Source organism: Pelecanus crispus, chromosome 4 (assembly GCF_030463565.1).
Source record: "Pelecanus crispus isolate bPelCri1 chromosome 4, bPelCri1.pri, whole genome shotgun sequence".
NCBI lineage: Eukaryota > Metazoa > Chordata > Aves > Pelecaniformes > Pelecanidae > Pelecanus > Pelecanus crispus.
The window spans coordinates 36,397,299-36,419,150 of NC_134646.1; the positions used below are offsets into that span (position 1 = coordinate 36,397,299).

The 21,852-nt window shown below is 39.3% G+C and overlaps 1 protein-coding gene across 1 annotated transcript in view; it reads right to left on the reverse strand.

Annotated features, from left to right (window-relative positions):
* Positions 1–21,852, reverse strand: part of TNKS (tankyrase) — a 147,599-nt gene that overhangs the window by 49,176 nt on the left and 76,571 nt on the right. The window contains exons 4-5 of the mRNA XM_075708749.1: positions 18,634–18,670; positions 17,691–17,766 (exon numbers count right to left, since the gene is read on the reverse strand). Of these exons, the coding sequence (XP_075564864.1) occupies positions 17,691–17,766; positions 18,634–18,670 (113 nt within the window). The remainder of the gene's footprint in view (positions 1–17,690; positions 17,767–18,633; positions 18,671–21,852) is intronic.

Below are 21,852 nucleotides of genomic sequence, written 5' to 3' on the forward strand. Positions count from 1 at the left end.
TAGAAACTAGCTATCACAAACAGCAGTATTGCATACTGCACCTGCTAGGTATATCAAACTAATCACTTACCAAGAAAAGAGATTTAATTTAGCTATCAATTAACCCCTCCTCTTACGTCTTGCAATAGCTGGCAAGAGACTTGCTAACAAGAATCCCCAGAGCGCACTTGCTTTCCAAGACTCACATTCACAGTTACCAAGCCAATCACACTGTCTTTCTTGCTGGTGTAATTAAAAAGAGTACAACTCCACTTTTATTAAGTAGACCCTCATGTGAGACGCTCACATTATTTTAAAGTTTTATGGAACCTGTAATTGAGTCAAAGCAGGTACTGTGCATTTCAAGGAAGATGACTGTACACAAGATGGCAATCACTGTCAACCTGTATACCTGCAATTTATACTAAAGCAGGTATTTTTGCCTGCAGTCTTTTTGAAAATGTGTTGCCTGGGAATACAAGAAATGCATTTTTCACATTTAAAAAATGTACATACAGCAGTTTGATACTATTGTCATTGAGCCTTAAGTATTTTCACACTGCTTTGTTACCAAAAGCTGATTTGATGATCCCTGTTCAAGGTCAGCCACCTCGGACTTGCTGTCCCCTGTTCACCTGCATCAAACAAAAGGGGCATGGAGGAATCGCCAGAGCTGCAAGCTGCTGAGCTGCTTCTACTGAAATCAGAAAACTGGTTTCAACAAATCATCCACAGGCAACATGGGAGTGCTGGCTCCAAGCACCATCTGTTTCCCTTCTTATCATGCTGAAGAGTCTTCAGCAGCTCTTAGATGGTAACGCTGCCACAGCCTCAGAAGAAAGCTGCATTTTCAGATTCAAACCATGGATTGCCCATTTTATGGGCAACTTTAAACTGAGGGATGTTACGTAAGGATCTTATATCATGCATTATCTGCATGACCAATAACAGCTGCAGGAACTGTTTTAAGAACTAATATTGCCTGTTCTTGCTTTCTGCTACCAAAATCTCTATTTAATGCTACCTGACAACAACCTTAATCAACATGTTTCTCTCAAGTTGTAATCCCAAAGGCTATTAAAACCAACAAACAACAATCATCTTATCACATACATGATGTCTCATCATACATCTAATTTACAACACTATACAGCTATTTAGAATTATCATAATTTACTTTCATCTTCTATGGGAAAGGCGTTCTCACCATAAAGACTCAACACCCTGATTTTGAGTGTCAGCTCTGTCCTTGACATATTATGGCTACTTTCATGTTCAGAAGGTCCCCACATGGATACCTACTAGTAAGGGTGGCTCTTACACAGATAGACAAACAAGTATGACTTGGCAGAAAATACCTAAGGACTTGTGTTTATTGTTAATTCTTCTGCAACACCCTGCTGACAAAGGATGTTAAAAAACAAAGGGGGGGGGATTTTAAAATGTTTAATGTACACTTTAATATATGTGACTTTTTTACCTTGTCTATAATTATCTTCAGGTTTGGCAATTTGGAAATCGCAGGTATGCAGCAAACTCCCATCTAACTTTTGTCAAACAAAACCTTTATTCTAATCAGACCATACTGCCTGTAGAGAGCAGTAGCAATAAAAATATCTTAAGCTTTTGTAGTTTGTCTTACCAGCTCCCTTCAAAACAGCATTTCACCTCTGCTGAATTAAGGGAAGAGCAGAGTAGTTTCTAATAGCAGAAGGGACCTTTATTTCACAGCTTGGCATAAAACCGACTGTTTTGAAAGATGTCCTGACTCCTGGCAAGATGACTATTTGAATCTGGCATACTAAGGAAAAACCTCTGAGCAGGCAAACAACTCTCTCTTCACTGGGTTAGAATTTATGATAGAACCTTTCTTTCTAATTGCAATAGTCTGTGTCTACTTGATGCTGCTCTCTTACAGACTTCTCTAAAATGAACTGCATCAATCATGAGCATACGTCGGGAAGATATTCCAGATGCGAGTGGAATATCTCCTGTCACCACTTTATCATTCTGATTAATAGGGTAAGAAAACAAGTTGCAACAACGTCACAAACTTGCAGAGACATTCCTGAACTTTTCCACTGTGGAAAAGATCAGGCTTTTCCTTTGCTGCTCAGATACCAGCTTGCATTCCAATCTTAAGCAGTGTGCCCATCTTAAACACCTTCATTTTTAGACTCAGTTGTAAGCATTTTTGGGAAAATATTTCATTGACATTTGTTCGTATGGTGCCAAGACTGGATGTATCATTGAATACAAAAAAATTTCCTTCTAGAAGCACGTATTTCAAATAACTCAAAATAATTCTTTTATATTCAATGCTACAAATGCTCTTGCACACCAGGTACTACAGAAATAAAGGTCCCCCCTAACTTCAGCTAGAGAATGATGCTCTTAATGAGCAGGAAAGGGGCTGTGCTTCTGTTCATCAGCCACATGGCTTGCCACCTTCAGCCACCCAAATTGTGCAACTTCCTTGGTCATTTTATAGCAGTACTGAATTATTTAACTTCATGGTCAACAATTATGATTTAGGGACAAACTTATAGATGCTGCTCCAGAAAAACAAGTTACGTCAGACTGCTGACTAGATGAGCTAGCTGTAACAAGTTTAAACTCCAGAGATAAATAAGCACAGGGACGAAGAACCTAAACTACTTTTCTTATGTAAAAAACCAAAACAAAAACAAACCACAAAAACCAATTCCGAAGTACAAGGATTACAAAATGCGTAAGGAAGACATTTCTCACTCCACTGCATTTCCAGTGGTAATTTAACTGCTTCATCTTCAGAACACAGCCAGTAGTACTTAATTGGACTGTTGAACAGGACAGACTTAGTATAGTAAAATTCAGAAAAACATCATGTCTCAAATTTCACATAGTGCTTTCTAACAGCTACGACAGGGAAAATGAACTGAACAGCTCACCAATTCAGAATCTGCAAGTCACACAGTATCTTAATTTAGAGCTCTGGTATATCAGATGATCTCTCTGAGGGGGCTAAAAAACAATCCACTGTTTTGAGCTGTAAACCACAGAAGACAAAACCAGCTTGATTTCACGTACACAGTAGTGCTAGGGCAGAGCATCATCAGGCAAGAATGAGGACTACATGAAGAGTAAGAGAGAAATGTTTGCATTCCGTTCCATTCTGTCACTTGGCAGAAGGAGGACAAAGAAGTAGTCTGCATTAAAAAGAAATTCCTCCTTGCAACTGAATACCTTCAAAAATTTATTCAGGTATTGTAGCACCTGGGTTATAGCACAAAGCCCAGAGCCAGTCAGATATCAGGAATGGCATACCTCCTAAAAGTATTTAGAAACGTGTGCCAGCTACAAAGCATTGTTTTGTGGATCACAGATTGAAGGAACATTACTCTCTGTATTCAACTGTGCAGAAACCACAGCTGGAATGTTATTTTCAAATTAGTGTTGGACACCTCCAGACCAGGCAGATGTTCATAAACTGGAAGAAAAGATAAGAATGTATAATAAAGGTGAAATGGAAAGAATTAATAGAATGGCTGGAGAGTTAAAAAGCACAGGAAAAGCAGAATAAAAATACTGCAAATACACTGACAGAATAAACCCTCATTTGGAAAAGGTTTACTTGGGTGACAGACCAGGGCTCTTCTATTCCTAATCTCCAGTGAATATTCAAATCTGTTCCTTCTCAGAGGGCTGTAATGTCCAAACTACTGACTATTAAATGTTTCTCTAGTAGATCTGACCTTTGAGAGACAATACAAGTTTCGGACTGTACCTCTGAACCTCAAGACTGTGTGACAAGGCTTGGCATCTGTTCTACATGTTAACACAATGACCCTGTTGCACTGCAAGTTGGGCCAAGTGTTGACAAATCGGGGCAGGAGATTTATGAGAGAAGAGCTTTTTCAATCACATAGATGCCTGGGGTAGGGAAGGACAGAAAAGATGACAAGCATCATCTTGCACAGGGGTAGACACAGAAATAACCAGAGTGTCTTTGCCTCTTTGAGGTTAAAAGAAGGAAGAACAGGAAATGAGTGCTTTTACTTTTCTGCTCAGGAATTCCTCCTGCTAGCATAGAAACAGTGCCACCACACAGAAGGTAGGTAAGTGGAGGCAAACAAGATATGCCCAAAAGCAGAAGAGGGTAAAGGGCAAAGATATGTTTCCTGACAGAAGAGAAAACATGCAAGCACTGCAGGACCACACAACAAAAGGAAGTTTCATCTGCAGAGGCAGGCTGAAGATGGATGTTTGAAGATGACCATGTAAAAGCCTTACTAAATCCCAGAAGAAAAACCTGGTCTCCCTGCCCAGCAGGTTTCTCCAGACAATGACACTTGACTTTCAAAATTATGGAGATTATTATCTTTGACAACAGGAAGACAAATCCTTAATCCATGTAGATAGCTCTGAAAGCTATTCTCTTAACAGTAGCTGTATAAAAAAAGAAAACAACTCAAACTGATTACTTCAGAGGAAAGAAAACAAAGTCAAACCTGAAAGAGCATCGTTACCTGGCAGGAAAAGGGCTAAAAGAAAGGCCAGAAGCAAAAAAGATACTGTGAGACAGAAGGCAGCAACCATGTTTGGAATGAACTTTAAAAGCAAAGATGAGTATGATCCACAAGAAAAAGCAGGTACGGCAAAGGAATAAAAGGGATCTCAGCTCCCCAAACATTAACTAGGAAGCTTAGTTCCCCAACAACTCCATACTAAGTTGCTGCCATTACTTTCAGAGGCTGACCTAGAAGCAGAGACTAAGAGGGAAACAGTAAAGGGCTGGGAGAGACACTTCAATATTTACATTGGAACACCACCTTGACCTCCGATCTTAGGATTTCAGAAACAGCAGGTCCCATAAATGAGGCAATAGTGATCCTTGCCCTCTTCCTAAATAAGACTTAAAACGCAACACCTTCCCCCACAACTCCTGAAACTCTTCTGTATTTGCATGTATCTTAACCTACCACCCATTTGGTAAAACAGTTCCACAGAGGATGTGTCAGAAAACCTGAGCAACATCCCTCACAAACCCGTGGTATTCTCAGAAAACTGTTCCTTACAAGAATCTCTTCCATTTCTACATGCAAATGATGAAGGTTTGGCTGGGGATACAACTGCAATATGAAAAAGAAATTCTGGAGCTTCTACCATGAAGCAGCATTTGCATTCTTCCCAGATCAAGAAGCACAGAATAGATCTCTGGCAGCACTCAAGGACATGCGGAGATGGACTTTGAGATGGATTATCAGAGAAGCAGAGGAATATGCACTGTTTCTTTGGTGATACGTGCTGGCACCTGAGGGAGTAGTGGCTTGCTGAGCTACATAAAGATGAAATGACACTAAAGACCCACTCGCTTCTCCTAAGGGAATGCTGCTAATGTTGTTTAACACTGAAAGAAGATGTATACTGCCTTGAAAGAGATGGCAGAATGCTACATACAGTATCTTTGTGTCCAGGATAGCCATTTTTGTTGCTTCTTTTCATCACCTGGAACCTGTCAGCAATGCAAGTCAAAAATGGACAAGTCTGAGGTGAGGCACTGAGGCATGACTGGCTCTTGCAGAGGCAAAGCCAAGAAGAAGAAGAAACTGCCCCTGTGATGTTATTAACTGAAGTCATCAGGGTATTCAAACCTCTAGTACTCCAAGGAGCAGCTGGCAACACCTGCCGGCTAGAGAACAAACTCATCTGGGCTGGTGGAGTGAGCACACAGGCATGCAGGATTGTCTCATGCCCACAGCTGGAACTTTTATTTGTTAAATCGCATGCTGGAAGCTGTGATTCAAGTTTAGTGCATGGGGAAAGAACAGATGCTACTGCTGCTGGTCTGAGCAAAGGGGCACAGATAGCCAAGTTTCTGCAGAGTTTTTGAAAGCATCTTAGTGCCAGCCAGCACAGCCCACAGCCCAAGTCTCAACCCATTAATCTTGTCAAATTGCAAGCTGCAAATGCTGACCACTCCAGAAGAGTATGATTAGACAACTTTCTCCCCACTTCCAGCACAAATACATACATTTTTATCTGTCCTGTCAGCCAGTGTCAAAAGCTATAGAATGCTATTCCTTAATTATTTGCTCAGGCTGCTGTTGCCTCTTTTTAATGAAATATTTTGGTGTTGCTCTGGCAGCACAAACAAGTGTTAACAAAAGGCTCCTCTCCAAACAGCCATGCCAGATGTCTGGGGAAGGCCTGCATACAACATTAGAACAGTCTGAAGAGGATGCACCCTGGAACACCAGAGAAGCAAAACTGCTGGTTTTTGCTGTTTCAATCTCTCCTTTTTCTACTTGCTATCAAAATCTTTTCCTGCTACAGTCAACTAACAATCTTTTATTCCCTTTTCTTTTTATATCTCTCATTATTTTTACCACTTCTCCCACTCTGTCTTTATATATTTACTTTGCTTCTCCTTCCCCTTCTGACCAGAAACTTTCCAGGCTTCAGTTCCTAAAATTTTCACATTATTGAGAAAGAAGAAAATATTCTCAGAATCTATTTATTTGACTGTTCCCTCTGTTAACATGACATTCAAACCAGCACTTCACTCATTCTATTGGAAGTGGGGTCAGAATGAACTCTGTTAAAATCAACGCTTGCAAATTGATTGCATTTCAGCTCCAGTGCTCAGCGTGAAATAAATATTTATGCCTTATATTTTGGAATGAAATTAAAACACAATATCTAAAATAAATCACAAAATTAAATATACAAAATGGTCTTTTTGCATTACAGTGATAATTTGCAAATTTTAGAATTTAATGCCTTTATAATCCAGTGAAGTAGACTTCACTGTTCCTTTGAAGACGAGCCTTGCAAAATACAGGAAAAAAGCCAGAGAATTTATCTTGTAATTCCTTTTTGTATGTTTCAAAATTGAAAAGTTATGGTTATTAGAACATGAATATTCTAAAGAATTTAATCTGTAAGAAATAAGTCTCTTTTATAAGTAGAAGTGTATTATATTACTTAGAAAAGACTAATCAAATAACCTCAATTTTCTTGTTCATCAATGACACATCCATCATCAATTACAATGCCCTATTTTGGCATTTTCCTCCCCTTTTATTGTTCATCTGCTGCCTGCTCAGTCAACTTACACAACAGTTTTAGAAATTGTTATGTAAATACACATCTCTTTGCACATAAGTATTTGTAGTTCTTTTCATTTAGAATTAAACTGATCACTCTAAATCATCCCTACAACCTATGAAGTCAATGATGGGGTTGTATTAGCAAGTGATAACTGATGTGCTGAGAGAAATCAGAGAGGCAGTAAGGGCAGAAAACAGAAGGGCTTTGGGTGACTTAAATTGCTGCCATATAGACTGGGCAAGTATCATACTGAAACATATAACAGAGGTGAAATGTTTGGGTGCTATCAGGGATTGCTTTACAGAGAAGTTGGCTAGCAATGCCGCCAGAGTAAATGCAACTACTGAGCTGGTACCAAGCAACAACTGACAAACCTTGCAGTAGAAGTTGCTCTTTAACATTGACTATAACATACTTAGATTCAACTTATCTACAAGGGAAACGCTTGCTAAAATAATCCAGCATGACTGCACTAGCCTTCAGAAAAAGGAGCTATGAAAAAATTGGGAAGTTTTTAACAATAAGCTGAAAGCCAAGAGAATTAAGTCCTTACAGACAGCATGAAGACTACTAATGGAGACAATACTGGAAACACTGTGCTAATGCATACTTCTATTAGGAAGGGCTTGATAAATTGAAAGAAGCCAGTGTGACTAACAGCAAACTAAAAGAGATTACTAGAATTAAAAAGGCATAATCCAAAAAGCTGAATTTACAAGCTGAAGAAAATCACAAGGATCATAAACTCCAGCAGATTAAAAGTAAAAATACAATTAAACAGGCAGAAAAAGTTTAAGCAGTGACTAGTGAAAAGAATTCAAACCAGCCATAAATCCTTCTTCCAACCCACCAGGAGCACAAAATCCACCAGATAGTCCAGTGAGGCAAGGTGATGCTCGGGCAAGAAATGGAGCTCTTGCAGGCAAGAAGTCATTGTGGAAGAACTAAAGGAACTCTTTGCATGGTATACATCTTAGAAGAAACGGGTAATTCTCACACCAGGACGCTGGTGAGTGAGCATGTGCGTGTTTCGGAGCATGGTGAAGCTTGGCAAAGAATCTGTCTGAAACTAAATTAAGCATAAAAGAGGTAATGATACCCATAACCAAAGTGAACAAATTGCCAGAATAGGACTGCATTCGCCCAAGAGAGCACTGGAGAATGAAACAGGTGAATTACTAGTGGTATGAGACCTTCACTTAAGATTATCTTGGTGCATGAAGACCTGAAAGTTGCAAACCAATCATTAAAACATGTTTTGGGGAACTACAGGCCTGCAGTCTTGATATCTGTATCAGGAAAAATGTAATATAACAACAGCTAGAACTAGTGGACACCTGGATAAACATGATCTGCTTGAGAAGAGTCAAATACTGTTAAGGGAAGCTCTACCTTTAAAACTCTTGGAGTTTTCTGAAGCAGTCAACAAGCACATGCATAAGCATAATCCAACTGACACAGTCTACATGGGCGCTCAACAGGTTTTTAACTTAATCCTCACTATTGCTTTCTAAGGAAGATTACGTTAGGTGCTGAGATGAATGTGTAATAGCATGCAGAGATGGCAAACAGAGGGTACAACTAAATGATAGGTCTGACAACAGAGGGAGGCCACAAAGTACTCTAATGTCACACTCAAAAGTGAAAAGCAACAAGAAAGCAGAGCAGTTTACTTCTCAGTACCTCTCATGCTCACATGCAGGGATTTTGAGAGGGAAGTAACAGCAAGGATAGAAATGGCATGTACAGCATTCACTATAGTCAACCATATACAGAAATCAAAAGCATACAGTCCATGGATTGAGTTGCCACATTTCAACTCAAACATAACCTCAGCAAGCTCTGTGAAGGAAGGGACTCCACTCTTGAGATCACAGTAGAAGAAACATCATCAGTACTCAACTTCTGGATGCTCTGTGAGCTGACAGAGCCAAATCCAGACCACAGCATTTAGTTAATATGCATACAATATTAAATGGCAGCTCTGCCCAAATCTGCCAGTTTGAGTTGTGTTCTCTTGACAGGAGATGGATAATAGCATAATGCAGGAAGGCACCCCCTGTGTGAAGCTAATCATCAAGGAGAAACAGTACAGGTATAAAAAACCCCCACACCTTTAATACATTTGAAGGTTTCCTGAAGAGCACATTGATTAAGACCTAACAAATGAGATTTCCTGATTTTTAGAGAACACCACAGAGAGAATGACTACAGAGTAAATAATTTCTTTCCAGTCCTTCAAGTGCACAATTTCTATTTGTGGACATGATAGACTACCCTTCAAATAATTTCTGAAGAAAATGAAAACAGGTGAAGGGATACTCACTGAAACTTTTGGGGGCAAATATTTACGATCTCATAACAGAAACTTCAAGCAGGCAGATCAGTTTTACATTTCATTCAAAAGGTATCATCTTGGGCTATAGAGCGTCTTAAGTGACACCGAGGATAGAAATTAAGCCATCATCTATACTGTACAAACTCAGTGGAGGGATTCTTGTGTTATCCACTTCGACCATGCTTGGCTGACAAAATAAGATGGGATCACAGCATAACAAAGAGCATAACTTGTCACTATTTCTGACATACATGAATCCTGGGAACTATCTTTTCAAACAAGCAAAATGGTGTTTTAAAGGCAAATACAGTTGTGTCCATTTTTAAATGTTCTTTTTTCATGTGTGTACTGCACTGGGCACTTCTGCCCCAGGCACGCCACGAATATTACAAAAAGGTTAAAAAGCAAATGCCATAATGTTGGAAATGTCACCTTTTTCACAGTGCTCCACTACCTAAATCCTGGAAGGACCCTTAATTTTGAGTGCAGACTTTGATTTAAAATATTTAACTCAATTATGGAGAAGTAGAGCTATAACTGGAAAGAGTACAAAAACATCTGCATCTGATCTACAGTGCTTATTTTCACCACTTAGGCACATATTCAGTAGGGAAGAGTTGCTTAAAAGGACTTTAGTCCATCATCTTCCCTCCATCAGTCCTCCTAATTATAGCATACACAGGGATAGGCTCTAAGGTTGTGAAGCCCTTCATCCAAATCGAAGTTGCGAGTGTGGACCATACAAATATATTACTGTGAGGCACCAAGGTATGACAGAATAACTGAGGTTGGAAGTGAGCTCTGGAGATCAACCTGTAGTCCAATCCCCAGCTGCCCACTCAGTTTACTCAGGTTCTGTGAATGACTTCGTATCTGAGGTGGGATAAGAGCATATATAGGTCAGTTGCCATGGAGCAGCTGGCATCTGATGTCAAGTTCTCCCATGACTGTATGCATGTGCATACGCAATATGGCTCACTGGTGAGGCTGCCGAAGAAGCACAAACAATTGTAGCACTTGCAGAACATAGTAGTCATTGACTGTCGTAAAGAAGGATCTTAAATCACAAATTTTTAAAACAATAAGCTTTCAGAATAACATCTTTGTTCTAAACAGAAATAGATGTGCTCTGCATCCTCCCTCAATCCCCAGAAAATTAGCTTGCTGAAATAGGCGAGCGATAGCTCATACCTTCCCCTAGGCAAGCACGCTACCTAGCTATATCTTTGAGATACACCTACGTATACTCACACACATACATAAAAGTACACACAGCTAGGTATATATAACAGTGTATATGAATATACATGTGAGTATATATAGGCATATATATTTACACAGACCTACATACTTTTAAAATTTTATATATATAAATATACACACTCACACCCCTAGATATACTTTTGATACATATGCATTTAATGAAACACATCCAAGACCGGTGTCAACAAAGACTACAGTGTGTGAAGCCGTCAGTCAGGGCCAACTTTACACTAGCAAACATTAGCTAACAGAGTACATTGTTATTGCTTATTTCGATAACTGCAGTTCCAAAAAAACTGTAATCATGCATCATGAAACTTCCGGCTGATCTTTGCAGGACTACAAATGAGGTGCCCAAAATCTGCACATTTCCACCCACAAAAGCGGTTTTATAGTACTTCTTCAAAACCAGGCTGACACTTTATGTGAGTAAGCAGCAAGTGAGCAGATTCAGCAAGGGCCTATCTACCCAGTTATTCTGGAATAACTGTTTTGGATTTACTCCATGTGGAGCTGCCTTTTTTTTTTCCAAAATAAAATGACATTTTCTAGTTAAACAAATTTTTATATTTTTTTTAAATTATTTTATTAGACTAATCAAGGAGAAAGCACTTGTTCTGAACCAAGAATATACAGTCAACTGTTAATCTGGTTTCAATGTATTATTCCTTTGCTCCTCTCCTCCGCACAAGTTACTTTTTGCTGCAGATAAGCCTTGAGACTAGAGACTTTTTATATATCTGCAAACACCACAAATAAATGGTGCATACCAGCAGAAAAAGCTCATAAAATCTTGGGGAAGAAAAGATGTACATTGTGACACTAAATAATATATTACATGTGACCAAAAAAACCCAACATGTGTAGAGTATACACAGAGATTCAGTCATACCATTGGGTATGACAAAAATGCCTTCCATCAAGTATCTGCTCACAAGTCTTTGGCTCAAATATGCAGCTTTTGTTTGTAGAAAAGTGTGTATTTTCACAACATTTAAACAACACTATTATATGTGAAATAATTTCTTCCAAAAGATGTTCCATACTCAGCTGAATATAATCTGAACACCATAAGTTTATAGAACAAACAGCCCTATAGGTTTATGTGGTATTAGTTTTCATTTTTATTAGTTGCACAAGGAATGCACACAATTATAAAGGTTTATAGTGTCACCAGCACACAATTTGTTCACAAGTCTTGCAATGCATGGCATTCTTCTTCAACCACCAGCTCGTAGAGCCAATGATTACAAGAGAATTTCAACCTCTGCTCAAGCCTGTAGGTTTAATAACTGTAAAGAAAAAGCTTGTGAAAATGTGGATTGATCGTTCCATATAGACTCAGAAACTGGAAAGCATACCAATTTTCTTTTGAACTACACGGTTTTTCATGAAAATCGTTGAGAACAACCAGAATTCTGGAACAGGGCCTGGCAAATCCACTTACCAGCAGCAAATTGGAGACTCCCTGGTAAGAGGAGACATAACTCACCTGATCTTGTTAGAATTCAATGTCTATTTATCAGCCTTTTGTTTACAGGCTGATCAAGCTGGCTGCAGATAGACAGAAGCAGAGGAGGCAAGAGAAGGAATCTGCAACCCCATCCAACAGAATGTTACTTCATATCAGAGATGTCCCATAGCAGGAGCTGAGGGGCACTCTGTCCTCTCCACAAAACACACACATGCAAGATCTTGTGCAGAGGTTGCTTCAGGCCAAGGATGCTGGTACTCAGCACCACACTGCATTGCAGACCTTCTCAGAGTTGGATTTTTTACATTTGTACCCTGCACCAATGAACCTGGATGATGCTGTGCACAAGAAAAATGAATGTCTGTATGGCAGGAAGGAATGGGCTGAAGAAACAGCCTCAAACCCAAGAGGCAAGTACGTTTCCTGTGACTCACAACGTTTAATGCAAAAGCCTGCTACTGGTATTCTGGATCCAGGGTTGTCTACATCTGGTTTGAAAAGGCATAACACCTTGAAAAGGTATAATACCAAGTGTTCAGGACTGGTACCGGGAGCTGTTAAGCACTGAAAACTAGGAATAAACAAAGAAAGGGGCACTAGGAGCCATAAGACTACAGTGAATAAAATTAAGTAGGACCATGTGCATGCTAGAAATGGCCTTTTAATAAATAATCGCCTATTATTTTTTTCCATGGGATCGCTGCTTCATCCACAGTGCTGGATGGTTCCACACTGGGAAAGCACAGAGGTGCATTGTTTGCAGGCTCCCTGGTTCACTTGTTGCAGAAATTTCTACATTTATAGCTTCTAAAGAGTTAGGCAAGAAGGGAAGGTGCAGGAAGGAAACCAATGTAACTGTGGAAATTGCATTCTGTACTGCCTTCTGGTAGTAATTCCTGCCTCACACTGAACAAATACCTGAGACCAAGCTGTTCACAGGTAACACCATGGCATTCTCTGTTTTTTATATGGTGCATACAAAATGTAAATGCAAAACGCAGCTGCAACAGATCAATGGAAACTATACTTTCAAAATGAAGCATGCATTTTATTTTATAGAAAAATAATTTTTCTGTGCTCCAAAGAGCTCAAAACCTCAGATAATTGCTCTCCCTCAAAAGAGATGAACCTTGAGAAAAGGAGCAAAACAAACTTTTTTGAGTAACTCCTGACTGGAGGAGTTGGGTTCCCTTCCACAAAGAGAAGGTTTTATTCAACCTGAGCATTTTAGTGCCAGCATGATCTGAGCATGCATAATGTAGTACAGGAGCAGGATATTATATACCAGGAAAAAATCAACTTCAAAAGAAAAATGAAACCTCCCATTGCTAATAGCTGCCATGTCAGATGGATGCAGTTCACTTTGGAAAGCTGTGAAGAAGTGATGTGGGAAGTCTGCCTTGTAGAAAAGACTTCTCATCTGAATTGCTAAAACCAGTGCTTTCTTATTAGCTCAGATACTTCTTTATTTTAAAAATGGAGGCAACAAATTTCTTCCTGAAACACCTTTCAAGTGTCCACAACAGCTTTCCAAAGGAAGTAAGATGGCTTCAACTCAACTTGCAACCATGATGCATTCTATTTTAAGCCTGTCTCTTGCCACTAACTACTGGATTAGGTAAGCTATGTTATAACAAGCTAGAAATCCAGCTCCCATGACAAAACAATACAGCTTTAGCTTCCAGTAGCAGATAGGAACCTGTTGTTTTAAAATAGTCAACAACATTTTTTGAAAATTCACCCACACCTGAGTTTTGAAAAAGACACCCCCAGAGGAAAAATATATTTGAGGGAAAATAACAGGGGCTGTAAAGCAAGTCTCTGGAGCCTACATACCTTTATGTAGATAGACGTGTAAATAGGTGGCTTGGCTTTTTAACAGTGTAGAAGTTCAGTACCATCTGTTAACTTCAACACTATAGCATGTCTTCTAGAAGTCATTACTTCTACAGATTACATAAAGACCAAACAGTTTGGCAGAGCTCAGAGGCTGGACACAGTGACATTTCAGACCCATCAGGAATATGCAGGTGCCATCCATTTTGTCTAAGTTCTGTTTTGACAGAGCAAATACTTTGCGAAGCAATCTAAACAGAAGCGATGTAACACACAAATTTTACGTTATACACATCACCTAACAATTCTGTGATTTTTCAGTCTCCTTTTAAAAAAAAAAATCAAAGTGAGACTAATTGGCATGAAAAGTGACTATTATATTTCAGCTCAGGCACTGGTTTTTAAAAAGCAAACAAATGGGACAGTTTCAAAAAACAATTCTTGTGAAATTTTACCCTTGCATAAGGGTAAAATTTCATTTGCTCATTTGCATACACTGTACTGTATAGCTCTGCACTGTATAGCTGAGTACTTGTGCACTATTATTTCTGCCCTCATACATATTCAACAGGCACGTAAGCCAATACTTACTCAAAAATCAACCATTACCTAGCTCAATGAAATAGTTGTTTCTCAGATATTATTGTTCATTTTCCTTGGTCATCAAACCAAAACTCCATAAATTACATAGATCCTTCGTATGCAGGAATGCTTCAGCTGATGTATAAAATTGCCCTTTTTTTTTGCACACGCTCCTTTATTTTTCACTCCAGAAAATAATTGCAGGAGTACCAACAGAGAATGAATTCCCTCTTCAGACAACAGCTGAGGAGCTTCAGTAATATGAACATTTTTACAATGCTCATAATTTAAACTGTGACTTGGAGGGGAAGAAGCAAGTTCAGTTTTCTACTCCTATTCAGTCTTTGACCTCTATGCTAAATAAACAGATGGAACGATGGTTATCAGCACCAGCTGTAACTGGTTTAGCAGCATGGACTCCTGTCCAGTAGGAATCAGACTCTGGCTATCAACACTTTTCAAAAAGGCTGCAAACAGCACACAGAATGCAGTAAGTCTTTGCTATTTCCAACCCGAGTTGGTTTCAAACCAGCGAGCTACTATCAGAGTTTTCCACCCCTTTTATCCGTTCTATGAAGCACAACGTCACAGTAGATGTGGTGTTTGGGAAATCCAGGAACTCCAGATGTTAGTATGCATGGGACACAGAAGAGATCCCCAGGGGGGGAAAAAAAAAAAAGGTATACTGCATACAGCAATGAAATAAGCAATACTGTGATTAACAATATCCTGACTATTCTGCTATTCAGTTTAGTTCAATGGGTGTTAGATGACAACTTCTGGAAAGCCACACCCCAAAGTATGAAAAAACCAGTACCACCACCTGCAATACAGAAAAAATAATTACCCATTAAGTACTGGGACTCAACTTGATTTCCTCACCTACAATGCTAAACATTTCCTTTATCAAAGTAGTGCTGGGCATTTCAAAACCATGCAAAGCCAAGGAATGCACAAACTGGAGAAGTGTGTACACAGGGGTTTGTGGATATCTGTACTGCACAGTAAGTGTGATGCTGAGAATCTCAGGCCACTCCACAGAGTCTGCGCTTCCTGGCCCTGTCAGATGTGTTCAGTCTGCAGCCTTACGCTGTGCTAAGTTCGAGGCTTGAAAACTCAAGGTATCTGCAAAAAATAACTACAAAAAGTGTGATGGAATGCAAAAGCCAACTTACAAAATGGACAAATTCTCAGCTAGTGTAAATCAGCATAGGTCAATTGGAGGCAGCTACACCAGCAGAGACTTTCATTTACAAGAATGCTGCACCATAAGCTGAAAAGTTCACCTAATTTGCAGCACAGGTTAGAATGATTAAACCCCAAGTGATCTTGCACTACTACAGGACCTGAAAGCTTTGCCTTACAAATGAAATATTTAACAGCTATACAGCACACTTGCTAGAGAGAATTACTTCACCTTTAACAGTCTGTACACATATGGTGGGGGAAAAACAAATATCTGGTAGACATCATTAAAAAAAGCTAATTAGTATCAATGGCAAGTCATCTTAAAAGGAGTTTTAATAACCAGTGCATTTACCAACAGCCAAACACACACAAAAAAAATTATCAAAGTGTCCACATTGATTAGCTTTAACTGCAATACGCTTTCTGAGCTTAGGGCATAAATTTTCAAAATAATTCAGATGCTGCAATAATACATAAATATCTTCTACTGGGTTAATATGAATTTTTAAAGCTTTTTAAAATTTTATTTATTTATTTATTTTAAGAGTGATAAATATTCTAGGTAACATATCTGCAAGAGCTTATTCCTCTCCATATTGACAGAAATCACAACTCTGCCTTTGACCTTAAATCAATAGTGATGGGGACTCAATTACTCAGTAATGCACTGCTGTATGCCACCATGCTTAATCATAACAACACAGTGGACTATTAATATCTAAATACAATCGCACTTGAATGGTGAAGTCTTACAAAAGAAGAGAATGAAGAGCTATGGGCAGTATGTTTAATCTTAAAATACGGGGAGTATTTCCTCAGTTCCAACACAGCTGAACTAAATAAAGCCCATGTTCAATTTGCCTGTCCTCAGATCATAAAATTAATTGTTTTAAAAACCTGGAAGATTCATAAACTTTCCATCAGTGATAAATGTAAACAAGCGGAAAACTGACTGGGTTTTCTTTCACATAATAGGTATCACAGGCATTAAAACTGAGAAAACATTTTAAATGTGTATTAAAATAGGATGTTTTCATAATGGAGTTACATTTTTATAATCAGCAACAACATGTTTTTTTAATGAAAAGGCAGCATAAACTGGCCTATCTCCATTGATTTCAGTGGAACTGTGCTGTTCCACAACAGCTCCAGAATGGGCATTTACACTATGCTCCACAACACTCCACCAAAAATAAAGAAAACTATCAAGGAAAACACTCCCATGCTTTTCTCTCCAGGAGCGAGATGTACTGTTACACACAAGAGACATTTTTAAGATAGGCAGATTAAGAACATTCTGGTACACAGTAAAAAAAAAAAATAAAAATAACCAACGTTTGTAAATCCAACAGTCTACACAGACCATCATCTTGATGTCTAAACCATCAAAAATCATAGGATGTACTTCTCACTCCGTATGTTCTTCCCTCCTCCAGTTTCAGCCTAATCCTTAATTTAACTCATTCAAACATCCCTGCCAGAGAAAGTCAAAACAATAACACTGAATTTAAGAAAATGCAGAAAGTGTTAAGCATATCCAATACAGTGCCAGTCTACGTGGCAGGGCATTAGGAGCTAAGCTGAATACCAACCACCTCGCCCAGACAATGTTCAAATACAAATGATAACTTTCCTCCCTTAGTTATTTTATTCATCTGCAGCAGTACATTTTGTTTTTCTTATAAAAGGTCTTAAGGCTTCACTTTCCATGTACGCCAGGGTCTGACATTTAAAAGAAGAGACACACACAAAATCCACATCCGCCGACTGTTGATCTGTCACAACTGCCAGCATCAAGTACAACAGCATTTAATTTCATGGTGAAAAGACAACACGGGTTTTCCCCGTATACTCTCTTGGTTTATACATCTATGCTTCCCAGTATGGTTAAACTGACCTTTCTTGAATAACAGAAATATAAAACAGGTATTAACTTACCTTACGCCCATCACTTGCATGGCAGTTCACATTTAAGGGAGTCAATAAAGCCATTAGTTTTTCTTCATTACCACTCCTGTAAATGGAGAGGAGAGGATTACGGAAAGGGGAAAAAAAAAAAAAAAAAAAAAAGACAGAGCTCTCTGCAAAATGTTTGCTAAGGAGCTGGATATCAAAGTATAGTATATTAAAATTTGTACTCTGCCAGGGAGAATGTCAGATGGCTAAAGGATCTTCTGAACATTTCAAAACCAAGGGTAAATACAGAAAAGAATATTAAATTTGCAGATCATGCAAAAACACCTATTAATTTCTCTCCTTAACCTCATCCTATATTTCCTTTATCTAATTTTACAGATCCTCTGAAAGCCATTTGCTGAATTAAATGTTCTAAATTAAATACATTTTCATAGCATATGGCCCATAACATTAGAAACAACTACATACCAATATCCAGAATTTTTTTAGAAGGGTTAACAGTCTACATAATGGTCTTGTGCTGTCAGAAGGAAGGATGAAAGCATCTTTGGAATATACAACTTAACTTTACACCTTTTGTATAGGCTTCCTCATGCTCTGTTCTGATACAGCCTATTTTCAAAATATATCCTAAGGTAGCACTAAAAACCAAAAGAAAAGAAAAATTCCAATATTCAATTTGCTCCTAAAAAGAACAGTCACAAAACGATAAAGAGGATTTAAGCAGCTTAAAGCAAAAACTCAATATTAACCTTATAACCACGTTAGTGGGGAATTTCAGCTACATAAAAAGGCTTTTCCATTTGTACCAGACTGTAAAGTCCAAAGAGATTTATGCTAATGAAGTGGCTTGTTTGCATCATTTCATGGAAAGGCAACGACAGAACATTACTGTTTTAAAAAATCCCTTTTCCTCTCCTGCTTCCACCCCCAAAATATGCTTTATATTCTAAGCAGCACTCACCTAGCAGCTTCCAGGAGTTCGTCCTTCTTGTATTCACCTAAATGATTGCAAAATATCATGCTGTTAGCATTTGGCAGAAGACAGATTAAGAAATGCAGTAGGAAGCAAATACAGAATTAAAACAGAGAAGAGGAGAAAAAAGCCCACACCCCGCTGGGTGATGGAGCTGTGACGTTAGCCAGCTTGTGGAGGCAGCATCACCAGTACCTTGGAGACGGGCAGCAAATTGACGCATCTTCTTGTCCAATCCTCAGATGGAAAGGCTTTCTTCGGACAACCAATGACTGCGAAATCTTGTGTCCAGAAACACAGTCCCGCTGATAACAGCATGTCAGCTGAAGACAGTGTCCCCACCCCCTGCCCTATTCAGTATGTCACATTATACTTGGGAAGCATAATAAATTCTGAGACAAAAGCGAGGCAGTGCGGCTTTTTAAAAGGTACAAATTACCGATCTCCAAAGCTCTCACCTGCCTATTTGAACAGCAATATTAGACTTCACCAAGTTCTTCAGAAGAGCACAGATTATTTTAAAAATACCAAATATTATATCATCAGCCATTTTCCAGTAAAATACGCATTTGAAATAAAAACCACAGACAAAAGAGCATGAACTCTCCAAGAGATTTTGTTATGAGACTCTGAGATTAGAGATAACCACGAGTAATGTTAAAGCAACATTTACATTTGAAATTCCGAGTTACAATAGACAGCTCAGGAGGGTTGTTGCATCACAGGATTAAAATCGCATGTGAATATCTTAAAAAGAGCATGGAACAAGATGACCTGTGGAAGTAAGATGGTATTGTACAAAGCTGAATCATGATGACATTGCGCAATACAGATTTAAGGGAATTTCCATTCAGAAATTAGAAAAATAGCTTTTAAGCAGCTTCATAAAGTCACAGAGCAGAGGGTATCCTAAGAGCCAAAAGATGCAGGGCTTGAAAAACATACCATATGCCACCTGCCAGAGAATTAAAGCCTCTAACCACAACGCTATAAGAGAAACAGGAAGATGAAGCTGTCCTGCAAGAAAGGAAAAAACCTTTGTGCTGCCTCCTGTGTGTATTTGTAATAAGCCTCCAGTGAAACTCTCATTACAGGTGAGGAAAGCCATCGGGCCATGGGAAATGCCAGATGGGACTGCAGGTAAACGGGAAGGGTCCTCTGGAAACAACATCCCTCAACAAAGAACTTCTCTGGGGTGCGGGAGGAGGGTTAGAGTCCTCTTCCATTGGAAACAGCTTGGTACTCCCCCAGCCATCAGCAGAGGGGGACAAGGACCACAACAAAACCAGCCCTCTCCAAGGGCCTCAAAGGAGCCCTGTTTAGTTCAGCATCCTGCCTTCACCCAAGGGTAAGGAGGAAGAGAGCAAGTACACGCAGCCATGCACCTGCCGCCACCCCCCCGGCTGCAGCCCAGGAATTCTCAGACAAAGGCAGTATCTGCATCTCATCATACTGGTGAATTTTCCTTTCACAAGTGTGTTTAATTGCTTTCTGAAGTATACTCAGCTTTGGGAATTCACAACAACCTGCAGCAAGGAGTTCCACCACACAACTGCCTCGTGCATGATGGGTCTCTTAATTGAGTGGTTCTGTGGTGCTGAACCCCAGTGACAGAGCAGATGAGTTCAATGCAAAGGTGAAGAACTGAAATTAGCATTTCAAATATTGGTCATGAAGGTTAATTCAGCTTGTGGAAGGATTTACATGTCCATCTTAACAAAAACTTGATCATGAAGCAAATAAAATGACACAAAAATATGATTGCCTTTGTCTTGCTGCCACTCTCCAACTTCATCAGAGGGGGTTCCTGCCCACCACAGGCAACTGCCTTTTCAAGCCATGGTGCATGTTCCTCTTTTTTTATTTTAATGAAGATAAACTACTGGGCACAGTTGTGAGTGTTTCAAATCAACAGTGAGTGAAAATCTCTGGCCAGCATGTTATGAGGAAAAAAAGACACTTTATTACTACGGCATTACTTCTGGAACAATCTCAAACAGCTGGATTTCCTGCAGGAGAGTTACTGGCCTGTATTATATCAACACTTTAGGGACCTAATCAGATTAAAAGACCTGTTTGCACATTCTGGTTTGGCAATGCATCTAGCAGTCCTAACCAGGTTTTTGAACACTATTAGGTTAGACAAGTGTAATAACATTTTTCCTTCATGCTCAGTAAGTTGGTACTTTAAAGCACAAAAGCCCTTTCCTGAAATACTAGCAAAAGCATTACTGACCAACAGAAACGGAAGGCTGTGGCTCTTGATTTAGAAATGCCCCACTGTATGCTTAAGTAAATCAGTTACTTGTACTAAGTGTTTTTTTTTTTTTTTTTTAAAAAAAAAGGTATTTACAGATACCTTTGAAATTCATACAAGCAATTCTTGAAATTGGTCATTGGTCATAGCTCTCCCACACCGTGATATGGATTAGGAAAACATTACCTTGTAATTGGCTAATTTTATTACTCTCAAAGAGCCATCACGTTTTGCAAAGCAACACCTAAAGCTGTACAGGCACTTACAGCACACCATCTGGTTTGCTAAAAAAGGCCAAGCGTGCTCCACAGGGCTCTGCTCTCCTGGCTAGGAATGGGATGCAGGGGAACCCCTTGACCATTCGGGCAAACAGCTGGTGGGATGCCACCGAGCTGGGAGAGGGCTGGCTGATGGCACCTGGGAGAAGTGGGTGGCACTGCCCGCAGGACCGGCTTCTGCTGGCGCAGGCTGTGTTCCCACCAGAGGGCTCTGCCAACACAGCTAAAGCCGCTTGGCTACGAAGCATATCAAAGGCCATCCTGCAGCACTTGGCCACAGCTCCCTAATAAAATATTCATTTGCAAAGCATTTGAAAACAAACCATGCGTGCATGTGGCAGAGATGAATTTCAAGTTCTGAGCTGAAGTACAGGAATACAGACCATCAACCTCACATAATACTTCTGTTCAAAGAATGTCAAACTGTTTGACTTGAACCAAGCTAATAACATCACTTAAAGAGCTCCTTTGGGCAGGTTAGGTTTTATAGTTTTGCAAAAGGGCATCTGCAGAACAAAGCACAGGTAACAGACTGAATTACTCTTCCAAATCTCTTAGCAGTTGTTAGCTTTGAGAAAAACACATCCTTCCAATCAGTGTCAATACAGGGGATTTTTGGCAGCAATATTTTTGACGGCACAAAGCTTGTTTGCCAGAGGTGTGAAAGTTAAT